General features: G+C 35.8%; 1 protein-coding gene across 1 annotated transcript; it reads right to left on the bottom strand.

The window, feature by feature from the left end:
- Nucleotides 1-6,454: 6,454 nt before the first annotated feature.
- On the bottom strand, nucleotides 6,455-13,296 carry LOC138313546 (acidic mammalian chitinase-like). Its single transcript, XM_069253942.1, has 8 exons — nucleotides 13,058-13,296; nucleotides 10,837-10,843; nucleotides 10,573-10,641; nucleotides 9,944-10,113; nucleotides 8,221-8,344; nucleotides 7,873-8,058; nucleotides 7,400-7,516; nucleotides 6,455-7,044 (listed from the first exon to the last, which is right to left on the bottom strand). The coding sequence occupies exons 1-8, from the start codon at nucleotides 13,294-13,296 to the stop codon at nucleotides 6,841-6,843; spliced, it is 1,116 nt and encodes a 371-aa protein (XP_069110043.1). The 3' UTR covers nucleotides 6,455-6,840.
- Nucleotides 13,297-13,536: the final 240 nt, after the last annotated feature.

Here is a 13,536-nt window from a genome sequence, read left to right as displayed (position 1 = left end):
AAATACATTTTGGGATTAATTTTGCGAAAAAATTATACGACACTCGTGTTGGTTTATGATGCGGGCGCATTCAAAATCGGCCGAGCCAACAACCTTAAGGCCCTTGGGCCTCTTGTTTGAAATAAAATTTGTTGAAAGAAATTGAAAATGATCCTGACATGGTCCTGAAAAAGTGACACCATATATAATTAATTTTACTATTGCCAAGGTAGTCAGATGACCGTTTAAGGCCCTGTGGGCCTCTTGTTGTGGTATCAAATAAGTTTTTGTATTACAAGATGTATGTGTAATATATACCAGGTATGGAGGGAGTATTATTGGTACCAGGTATTGAGTCTGGATGTGTAATATACCAGGTATGAGGGAGTATTATTGGTACCAGGTATATGAGTCTGGTGTAAGATAAATTTTAGTTATTTAGTCAACTTAAGATTGGACGTGACTGTAAACCACTTCATTTTTGTGTCATCATTATTTTCATCGTATTATAAAATACATATAGGGATTGAATGTATTTTTCTAAATTTCATAGCGGCTATGAATAGCAGAAGCTATCTACATATCCCGTGGAGCACGTTAGCGCTCCTCGGAAGATGTGTAGATAGCTTCTGCTTATTCATAGCCGCTATGAAAAATAGAAAACAAACATTCAATTACATATAATTACATTGAGAAAAATATATAAAAAATAAAAATGATTGAATGGCTTATTATATTATATATTCAATTATGGACACCCAATATACGACAAAGAAACAAGATTAATGGACAGCTGGAAGACAAAGTCGTATCCACAAACGTTGCGTTTTCAAATCTTTTCGTCCTTCCAGTCGATCTTTTTCTGGCAAATGACAAACGTTAAACAAAGAAATATAGGATTAAATTTAAGGATTGCCGATTGTAATAATTACAAGTTAAAAACTTAGTGTGAGTTACTACAATCCAGAAACATAACGACATTATACATTAAAATAATGTGCGGGGGAACTATTTATTTTATTGATATGAATCTCTGGGCATATTGTTTGAATTCAGCTGATCGATGCAAGAGAATTGTTTGTATTCATTATGTATTCATTGTTGGTTGATTGATTCAACACTCAAGAATGTACATGTAACAGGGTACAAGATTTACATTAAATTTAATACCTGCCTCTGCCAGGGATCAAACTCGGGACCTCTGGATTACTAGTCTGACGCTTAACAACCGATCAAGCTAAAGAGAAGTTCTCTCTAGCTGAGCGATATATTGCGGCTAGTATTGACCAGGGTTACATACTCCCCCTCCAGGAATCATCTCGTCCTCGAGTTTCCAGGGGTCACAACGATTCCTTCGCAGGTATCGTGAAGTATCATTCCTGAGTCCCTACATGGGCGCCAATGTAACAGGGTGCAGAATTTACAATAAATTTAATACCTGCCTCTGCCAGGGATCGAACTCGGGACCTCTGGATTACTAGTCTGACGCTGAACAGATCGAGCTAAAGAGAAGTTCTCCCTAGCCGAGCGATATATATTGCAGCTAGTATTGACCAGGATTACATAAATATAAAGTAATCAATGACTCTTTGCAATGACAACCATGTATTCATTCAATGTGTTATACAATAATTTGTGAAACATTTTGAATTTATGTTCAAGCTCTTTCATGAAATTACACAAAAATTTTATCTCAGGAAAAGTTTACACTACCATATTAAGCTTGAGATCTGTTAGTCATAGTAATTTTGGTAGTAAAAATTGTTTTATTGTTTCACTGTCTAGCTTTAGTGTTGAAAAAAAAATGTGAAAATCTAGTCTTTAAAAAAATATAATAATAGAAACATTATTTCATTCTATCTGTGTTAGGGTAAGAAAGTACAGCAACGTTACTGAGTACTGTAGTTTACCTATCGTTATCAAACACTTTACCATCTGTTTTTGTGTTTATAATAAGAGGATGAAAGTGTATCATTGATAATTTGTGAAGGTTAACATAAAATATTGATTCAGAAGAGCTAAAACAAACTTTTAAAAGCCCCCCAGAATATATAGCATAATCTTTATCTTTTATGATAATCATACATTGCCTTCATGTGCTTTGTCTTCTGAAAATCAATTAAGCTTTTGCAATCAATCTTCCGTTGTTTTATACATTTGTTGATTTATTTACCATAATGTATTTTGTTATCTGTCTCTAACATAAATATTACATTTTTTAGTCGGATGTTACGCTTTATCTTGCTTTTTAGCTCTGGGTAAGCTGTCCAAAGATCATACACCAGCCTTAGATCTAAACCGGTACTACCTGGGCCGTTTTAGTTTATTTGGAACAACCGGTTCAACCGTTGGTTAAAGTCATTATTTTAAGTATAAATCCTGAGGGACCTGCAGTTTTTGATACAGGCCTGTGAGGGCTTTGTCAGGGCTCAACTGAAAACAATGTAAAATCACCAGGTCCGTCTTTAATTAATAAACGAACAACTAGGTCCAACCAGTCAAACCGCATAATCGAAAATGGCACTGTACATTGTCAAATATATGTTTTGACTGGGCCAATCATTGATATCTTCTTAAATATAATCATGGAGGTTATTATATTCAGAATTCCTAGACAATTACAGAAGATATTGTAAAGAGCAGCTTTATTTTTGACTTGCTTTGTAAGTACTTAATTCTATGACAGGTTCATAATTCTGGAGCTAGAAAATAATGAAGATTTACATTTTAACAGATTGGACAAGAGTTGATATGATATAATTATTTATTGTTTAAGATCCTTGGTGCGTAAAATATCTGGAATATTTTTATGAGATTTTTGTTTGAAATGTACATTTTTACAGTTAATTTATAGTGTTTGCAATGGTAGAATTCTGAAAGGTAATTGAATTGTACAATTTGACAAAAATGACTGAGCTGCTCATGGTTTGCTGGTCACCGGTCACCTGTATACAGGTAAAACCATGAACAGATGATTTTAATTAAGATTGTGTAACATGTTATTTATGTATATAAGACAGTAAACCTGTAAGTGTTGGCAATGGAAGCCTATTTATATATATCTAAATGGAAATCTATTGAATAGATTAAAAAAAATATAGCATGTTGATGTATATGTTGTCTTGGTCTAAGTTACTCCGTAAACGTATGTTGCATGATTAAATTGTTGTCTGTACATGTAAATTTCACTTCACTTAGTGATATTATACTCTATATGTTGAAAGACTTTCAATTTAAAGTGAATAGTCGGGCAAAAGAAAACCAGTCTAAATGCTTTCATTGGCCTTCCAAAAGTTCTCATAGATTAATACGATGGTCAAGTTCTGCTTAGTTTCCCAGTTCTGACCATTAAAGTAAAGAAAAGTTGAAAGCATTGAAAGGGAGGCTGTGTGGAAATGTAACCACCCACGGACATAGTGAGCCGGGAGGAACGTTTTAGAATTCCCATACTTTAAATTAATTTCTTTGTACGCAGACAGATTTTGACGAGAGATTTTTATTTTTCCATTTCATTAAGAAATTATACTGGATACACTCACACCATTTTTTTACCGACTTTAGCCTTCCTTGCCCGACTGTTCACTTTAAGCGTACATGACTCTTTTATTTATTTAAAGAAAGGAAAAAAAATACTCTATTTTTCACTATTTCTGTTCAAGATCATACATTTGAGTCAATGTGGGTCTAGTGATTGTAAAATGACTCGTGATTAGAAGGATTATTGGTTCAAAGTCCAGCAATGTAACAATGTTGTATCCATACTCAAGATTCTTTATTTCACTTGCTAAGTTGAAAAACTGTAGTACATGTAACTGAACATAGTATTGCAGTGCAAGAAATGAAATTTGTGAACTTTTTGTGCCTAAATGGCAGCTCCGACAGCTAAATCTTATCCAAGGAGTTTGGTGCTCCTCTGTTGTGAGCCTTTGAGAACATATTATCATATCTCAGGATTCAGAGGGACCATTACTGACACATACCTTGAGTATATCTTGTTGTCCACTTGCATTTTTTTCTCCACATTATTTACTCAATCACTTAGGATTCCATCCTCGATATACCTAGGGTTTACTATCACTGTCACTATATCTACCCTTGGACTTATGTGATAGCAAAACAGAACACTCTGTGACAACAGATGGATACAGCTAAGTTTTTCTCTTTTGATGTCCATTAAAAACAGTCTTGTAGGCTTGTGATTGTTTTTTTATGCTCCTGAAATGCCTTCAGTTTTGTTTTATGGTATAGACCAAGGTTAGATATTAATGATATAGTGATGTCATAGTCCAGGGGTGGATATAATAACAGTGATAGTAGTAACCCCTGGAGGATCGAGGATGCCCCGACACCTCATAAAGAACTCCTCCAACCTCAGTTTTTAGAAGTAGAGTATAATGTTGTCTTTAGGTATGGTTGTATATTAAAGTAGTACATATTTATAACCCCAAGAACTAAAGGACGTTCACCATTATGCATGGTTTCTGTTCCCTTTTTGGCCGTCAAATTTTCAAACCTATTATTTAGTAACTAAATTGCTTAATTTTATTTAACGTGATACAGTAGGTATGATAGTTGTGTATTATTTCAGCTGCAATTGCTATGGTAACCATCCTAGACATACACAAAATTATGAAATGTGGAATTTTTGTCCAATTTTGGTTTTTTTTTGCCTGGTTTTTAACTGAGTTTCTGATGATTTAGTTTAATAAAGTTAATTTCTTAAGACTTAGTTTAAAAATCAATGAATTTGCGGGACCAAAAACTGACCCAAACCATACATATAGTCCTTAGCATCCTAAATATTCTGACACCGATATTTTTTGTACAAGTTCAGCATTTCCTTATATTGTGTACATATATATGTATATTATTTTTACTGAGATTCTTATGAGAGCTTTCAAATACTTTACAATGCAGTTTTGAGTTTAAAATACTTTGTCTATTTTTCTATTGCTATATATAGAATTGTTTCTACTTAAAGAAAGACATGGTTGAAAAACAAAAGAATATGAGATACAAGATTTTATTAAAATCATTGTGAATATAAAAATGTTGTTTATTTTATCTGTTAAAGCAAAGTTAAAGGCTAGCAGATAAAATGTCACCTTTAAGGTGAAAAATGCAAATATGGAATGTGAATGGAAGACACATATATTAACAGTACCGGTACATTTATCGCAATTATTCTGAACCTAAAATTAGATTCAGACTATCAAAAAGGACAAACTATTTTTGGTGATTGTCTAACCGTGAATGTCCTGTGACTATTACAGTTAAAGATACTCCACCGCCGACAGAGCATAAATGGTATTCATAATTTGAACAATAATTGGTGTTTAATCGTGTATATATATGTCTAGTTAACACAAAATATAATATAAAATGATTTATTTTGCCTTAGGTGCATGCGCAATCAGTACATCATTCCATATAGGATATAGTGCAACGGAATTTTTTCGGGATGCAATTAATTATTTTCGATATTTTAAACTTGAAGTAAAATTAGAAGCTCAAACTTTTCAACGATTGTAATGGTGTAAAGTAAGTAACTTTTGTAACTGAAGAAAAATATTAAATCGTCTGCTGCTGTTTTTGATAGTGAAAAAATACCATTTGTCAGCGGTGGAGCATCTTTAAACATTATAAATTAAATTTGACAGACAGTGTATCTCTATAAAATTTATCTTAAACAGTTTTACCACAGTCAATGTCAACAGAATGATATTGTGGATACTGTTGGTCTCTCACCTTATATTGGTTGACTCTATAAACATGAAACAGAATTAATTTGACACAAACAATAAAGTTTCCAAAGCAATAGCAAGGGTAAGGCATTAGTATTTATACAGATGAACATTTTAATCATTTGTTTACAAGATTCCTATTGGTTTCAAGAGGATAGATTTCAGGTTCCTCTGTACATTTCTTTTTAAAACATTAGGTCTAACAGTGGAAACTAAATGTAAAACTTTTCAGATTAAGCCATGAAGAAAAGTAAATTCCTGGAGACAATCCACTGATCAGTGGTCAGTACCTAGCACCTGTCTGATACAGGCTTCAAATTCATCACCAAAAGTGGAGTTTGGTTTGAATGTATTTTAACGTCCTATGAACTGCCAGGGTCATTTATGGACGTGCCAGGTTTATGTGGTAAAGGAAAGCTGGAGTATCCGGAGAAAAACTACCAACCTACAGTCATGCAGTATCTGGCAACTGCCCCCCATGGGACCCAGAAGTGGAGAACTGGGGGTATACATGTAATGACTTGAAATGTCACTTATTTGTTTAATGTCCAGAGTGAGACTGGAAAAAATAATGACAAAAATTGCACTGTACTACAAATATGGCACATCATTCATTGTTGAATCACATCAGCGGATAATATTATACATATGAATATATATGTATGGAGAACAAGTCAAAAATGGTTCTAAAAATGTGTATAATAATCTCACACATGTTGTAATATATATACTGGGTACAAACAGTGTTTAGAACACAAAAACAGATATTTCATATTAAAACAAGTAAAGCAGGCCATGATTAAAAGCATTAAAATGTAAAGTTACGAAAAGTAAAGAATATCTATCTATAAATATATATATTTTGGTGAGTTTAGGTAAGTAAATGCCTTCCAAACGCAAAACTAAAAAAAAATTGTTAAAGTGTACAACCCACAGAATTTAGCAATGTATATGGATAAAACCTAACCATACATCCTGGAGTCAAGTAAATATTTCAAAAGAACATGTATGATTAAACATACTTCAGATCAATAAAAAAAAGGAATGAAATTCCATCTCAGATATTGTTAATATATCCTGTAGAAAAAATAGAGTGGTGATTTTTTTACATGTAATCTCAGGCAAATCCAAATTTGTCCTTGTTTGCCATTCTGTTTGATTGTGATTGATATTTTAGGTAGAGTGATCTCCCTTGTTTGAGACAGCTTCCTACTGCATCCACCAGGGGGAATAAACCTTGGCCACACATGCCATTGTAGTCGTCGAGATGGAGCGCCCAGATTCCAGCACCTCCAAGTTTATTGTTGATCACATACAGGCACTAAAGTGAGACAATTCAAACAAGGGAGATAATCAAAGCAAGGGAGATAATTCAAAACAAGGTAAACGATTGAAACAATTACTACAAGAGGGATAAATTAAACTAGATCTTTATATTTAAAACAAGAAAAATGATTTTTTATTAAACAATGAAAATGCTAAAAACGTGTGTGAAATGATCTAGAACAACTCGTTGATTGTAGGGAAAGTTAATAGAAGTTTTAATTAATATGGTATCAAAAACTCTTACTAATCTCAAATCGGTCATTTCCAATTTTGAAATTCTGAACAATAGTGGCTTAATGGGGCTGAAAGGATCCAGGGGTGGTAATAAGCTGTATAATTTCTAATTTTACCTTTATGATACTACTCTCGATGTTGTCGTACGATGCCCAGGTTGTTTGATTGTACAGGTAGGGCACCATTGATTTGTCATCCCAGACACGTGTAGATCCTTTCACTACAATACAGGCCTAGAAATACAAAGTATTAACTCATTCACCCCCCTGAGGACACATTTAGGCTCTTCTAAATCAAAGACAAGACCAGTCCATTATGAAATTTTGGGGAGAATGAGTTAAGAGAGTGATAAGCCTGGTTACTCTGTTGTCAGTATACACAGTTGTGAGTGGGATGTTCCAGTGTTAGTGTCAACAGCAGTATGTTTCGGTAAGGCAGCACTATAAAATATGTATTTTTTTAGTTTGCTACCACATGGAGAACTGCAATCAACAAACACATGTAAGTTACATAGCCTATGATTCTCCTATCTCGGCCTTTTCCTGTCGGTACCATCCCTTTGAGAGCAGACAAGACATAATGTACTTACATCCTGGTACGTGTACAGCCCTCTGATTCCCCTAACTGGTCCTGCTTTGCCTTTGTCTATAGCTGGAGCGTGTAGGCCATGAATCGCCGCCGCACCAAGGGTATATGTCCGGCCGTACGTAGGCAGTCCTAGTAACAGTTTAGATGAAGGCATCCCCAAGGCAATGTAGTTTCTGATTGTACCATCCTACACAAGAAAAATTAAACTCAAGTTAAAAAATCAAACAAAGTTAAAAACTCATGTTATAAACTTAAACTCAAATTATAAAATTCACTATTTAAAATCTTCTTTACTCTTTTGACACGTGGGGATGAAGTATGATATAATGACAAATGGTGATAAACTTACCGTACAGTAGTCTTTTCTCTCCCCACTGGGGGCATACAGTGGACTGTTATACCCTGTAGTAGTGTTGGGTTTATTTCTATAAGAATGGTAGTCATATGTCATGGCTGTGGCAAAGTCTAACACCCTGAAAAGACAGATCATTTATTGAATACATACTGTAGACATCAATATTTTAAATTGAATGGTGATCATATTTTAGTACTGAGCATATGATTTGATTGTGCTAATGTGAATGTTTTGATGCAAAAGCTAGTCCAATTGTTTTGAAACATATGCTCAAGTCCTGAACATGTATATCACTGATGATGACCTACTTAGTTCTAGGCATCACATAATCACTGACCTACTTAAATCCTACTGACCTACTTAGTCCTGGATAACATATCTCACTGACCTACACATAGTCCTTGACCTACCACTTAATCCTGACATGCATGTATATGTCTGATGTTGACCTACTTAATCCTGGACATCACATGTCACTGACCTACTTAATCCTGGACATCACATGTCACTGACCTACTTAATCCTGGACATCACATGTCACTGACCTACTTAATCCTGGACATCACATGTCACTGACCTACTTAATCCTGGACATCACATGTCACTGACCAACTTAATCCTGGACATCACATGTCACTGACCGTACTTAGTCCTGGACATCACATGTCACTGACCTACTTAATCCTGGACATCACATGTCACTGACCTACTTAATCCTGGACATCACATGTCACTGACCTACTTAATCCTGGACATCACATGTCACTGACCTACTTAGTCCTGGACATCACATGTACACTGACCTACTTAATCCTTGGGACATCACATGTCACTGACCTACTTAATCCTGGACATCACATGTCACTGACCTACTTAGACCTGGACATCATATGTCACTGACCTACTTAATCCTGGACATCACATGTCACTGACCTACTTAGACCTGAGACATCATATGTCACTGACCTACTTAGTCCTTGACATCATATGTCACTGACCTACTTAGACCTGGACATGAAGTGTCACTGACCTACTTAGACCTGGACATCATATGTCACTGACCTACTTAGTCCTGGACATCACATGTCACTGACCTACTTAGTCCTTGACATCACATGTCACTGACCTACTTAATCCTGGACATGGTTTGTCACTGACCTACTTAGACCTGGACATCATATGTCACTGACCTACTTAGACCTGGACATGATATGTCACTGACCTACTTAGACCTGGACATCATATGTCACTGACCTACTTAGTCCTTGACATGATATGTCACTGACCTACTTAGACCTGGACATGATATGTTCACTGACCTACTTAGAGACCTGGACATCACTGACCTACTGGGTGACATCACATGTCACTGATTGACATCACAAGTGGACATCACATGTCACTGACCTACTAAATCCTGGACATCCACATGTCACTGACCTACTTAGACCTGGACATGATGTGTCACTGACCTACTTAGACCTGGACATGATATGTCACTGACCTACTTAGACCTGGACATGATATTTCACTGACCTACTTAGACCTGGACATGATATGTCACTGACCTACTTAGTCCTAGACATCACATATCACTGACCTACTAAGTCATGTCCAATAAACATATATATGTCACTGACCTACTTAGACCGATATGTATACATCGTACATCTGTGACCTTCTTAATCATGAATTACATATTTTGTTCATGACCTACTTTGCCAAGACTGGTACATCATACAAAGTCTTTGATCTTGGAATGCTTGGGATCAAAGCAGCAGACATTTGTCTAGGAGGCGAGCCTAGAAATGTGGTGTCATTATCAAAGGTGTGTCGAATAATCTGCCAAGGAGAAACACAGAGGGTATATATCTTATCAATAACACATTTGGTTTACCGATGAAATTCTGCAATTCAGTTACAATATTAGATGTTCAGTGTTTGACAGTATCTTGTATCTTAACATTACGTACTGAGGAAATAACACATTCATAGCTCATACAAAACATAATTAAAAGCAAAATAACTTCAATTGCTTTTTTAGGAAATAAATAAAAGGCTATCACTCAAAATCTGCGAATTTAGTATAAAAAGCTTATAAAAGGTCTTAATTCTGTTATGTATAGAAAGTAAACAATATAAAGTAAATAAGGAGTAAACATAAGACCTTAACTCTGTTAAGTACAAACAACAAAAAGGGCAATAACTCTACTATTTCAACTCCTCATGTTTACATCTTATGAAATTTGTATGTGTCTGGTATGTCCTATCACTCACTCACAATATCCAACTGTAAAAGTTTCATCATGTAGCCTTTTGTCTTAAAAATCTGTAGGAGTTCCTTACTGCGTGTGAAGGTTCCCAATCAAAATCCGCTCCGTCAAAGTTGTATTTCTTCACATAGTCTGAAAGGAGCTACAGCAAAAACTGGAAACAGAAACAGTATGAAAACATCAGTAGTTAAACATCTGGGCACAGCGGAAGTTAAACAGTAACGTTATGACATCACTTAATTAACAGTCCTGAAAAGGGCTCCTAGCTAAGGCTGAAAATACAGAAACACATGACCACATGACCTCGGCTTCAGTTAATAGTCTGAAAGGCGGCTACAGCAAAGCTGAAACAGAAACATATGACATCAGCATTTAAGTTAACAAGTCTGAAATCATGCTACAGCAAAGCTGAAAACCGGGCGGGAAACATATGACATCATGCAGTATAGTTAACAGTCTGAAGGGCTATCAGCAAAGTAAAACAGAAACATTATGACAACAGCTTTAGACCTGGACATCATTCAATGTATCTGAAACTTGACATCATAACAGTCTCATGTCAGCTACAGCAAAGCATCGAAACAGAAACATATGACATCAGCTTAGTTAACATTCAGTCTGAAAGTGGCTGACAGCAAAGGCTTGACAACAGCTACTTAGCCTGGAAACAGCTGAAAGGGGTACTTAGACCAGCTAAACTGAACACATATATGAATCAGCTTTAGTTAACAGTCTGAAAGGGCTCCAGCTAAGCTGAAACAGTCATTACATGCTTTAGTACTGATCTAGTCTGAAGGGACGGATGCATGTGTAAACTAGCTGCTCAGCAAAGCTGAAACAGAAACATACTGTATGACTTGGTGGTCTGCATTAGTTAACAGTCTTTAAAGGGCTACAGCTAAGCTGAAACAGAAACATTATGACTAATCAGCTTTAGCTAACAGTCTGAAAGGGCTACAGCTGGAAAGCTGAACTAATCAAACATATGACATCAGAATCTTATTAGTTAACAGTCTGAAAGGGCTACAGCTAAGCTCACTCACAGAAACATAATGACATCAGCTATTTAGTTGTCTTATCAAAGGGCTACACTGGTAAGCTGAAACAGAAAAGACATCAGATTTAGTTACCAATATTAATGACTGTTCAGTGCTACAGCTAAGCTTGAAAATACGATCTACGCATCTACAGCTATAGAATCATAGCTCAAAGCATAACAGTCTGAACTGGGCTACAGCTAAAGCTTGAAACAGAAAACTTATGACATCAGTTATGTACAGTCTAAAGGGCTACAAGCTAAGCGTGAAACAGGAGTAAACATAAGACTTCACTCTTTAGTATAACAAGTCTGAAAGGGCTACAGCTAAGCTGAAACAGAAACATTATGACATCAGCACTAATATTAGTTACACAGTTTCTGAAAGGGCTACAGCTAAGCTGAGAACAGGAAACATAGGACATCAGCATTTAGTTTAACCAGTCTAAAAGGTCTACGAGCTAAGCTGAAACAGAAACATATGACATCAGCATTAGTTTAACAGTCTCAAAGGGCTAACATGCTAAATGCTGGACATCTAAGAAAGGGGGATATGACCATCAGCATTAGTAGCTGAACAGTCTGAAAGAAATGACCTACAGCTAAGCTGAAACAGAGAATTATACATGACTACAGCTTTAGTTACCAGTCCTGACAGGCCTACAGCTAAGCCAAAGCTGAAACTGAAACATAATGACATCAGCTTTAGTTAACAGTCTGAAAGGGCTACAGCTAAGGTCTTACACAGAAACTATATGACAACATCTATAGTTTTACAGTCTGAAAAGGGCTATCAGCGAAGCGGAAACAGAACGTATGAATCACTTTAGATTAACAGTCTAGAAAGTGGCTACATCTAAGCTGAAACAGAAACATATTATAACAGACTTTACTTATTTCTTTTTCACAATGTCTGAAAGGAAAGCAGCATAACTTTTAATGTCAAACAGAGGAAATGTGTTACATACTACACTTTCACAATTGAGATCTGGAAATCATTCCAAATTTGACATAAAAGGACTGGAATCATATTTGCCTCGTCATGCCAAGTTTCTTTGAATTCAAGTACAGTACTCTTGTTTCCTCTCCAATGGAGGCCAAGGTCTAATGATATAATGAAGCCCAAGGTATTGATAAAAGGAGACAAAAACAACAAAGACAAAATATCAATTAATCTGAATGAACCTTCAGTGCATCATTGAAACTGTCACTAGGTTTTTTTTCGGGCAAAAGAAATGTCAGCTAGCTACAATAAAGTGTAAGTTAATTAAAACCATTATCTAGATATAGACATTGAACCTTGTATATAAAGTTCCAAGATTCCTCTGTGTATGACAACAGATGAGATATGTAGTTTCATCCTTGGTGCACATCAAAATAATCAAATAATTACACTGTATGGGTTTGGGGTTGGGTGTTGTGTATTCTTCAAAAGAAATCTCTCTAGGCCTGTGATTGGTTAGTTTTTTTTATTTCTGAAATGGCCTATTGCGGACCATATCATTCCTACATTATTTCTTACCTCTGTTTCTTTTGATCTGAAGCCTGTATTACACCAGAGAAGTCCCTCTGTAGAGAGATCAGTACAGACAGCGAAGGATTGGTTGCTTTCAGCTTGGTTATCGCGTTATAGAACTCTACTTCTGTAGAGGAGGGTGTGGCCAATGTGATGCCGTTTATCTCAGCGAAGGCCACAGTGATATGTGTGTACAGGCGCGCTATCGGCACCGTACAGGCACCAGGAAGGGCCGTCAGTGGCATGTACGATGTCCTCTAACACATAACAAGCTACGCGTCCACCATTCAAAGCCTCACACCTCCCATAGTCTACCAGCATCAGAATCAGGAAAACACAAAGAACCCTGATACATAAAAATAAGAATATTACGAATATGAATTTAGCACTAAATTGATATGGACAGTAATTTTAGCTAGATGTAATTATCAATGGCTATAAAATTAAAAAAAGTTTATAATTACATGGGATGTTGAAACTGGGTA

The sequence above is a fragment of the Argopecten irradians genome, unplaced genomic scaffold (genome assembly GCF_041381155.1).
Source record: "Argopecten irradians isolate NY unplaced genomic scaffold, Ai_NY scaffold_0730, whole genome shotgun sequence".
Classification (NCBI taxonomy): Eukaryota; Metazoa; Mollusca; class Bivalvia; order Pectinida; family Pectinidae; genus Argopecten; species Argopecten irradians.
The sequence above is the reverse complement of the archived record's forward strand: the minus strand, read 5'-3'. Positions and strand labels throughout refer to the sequence as shown.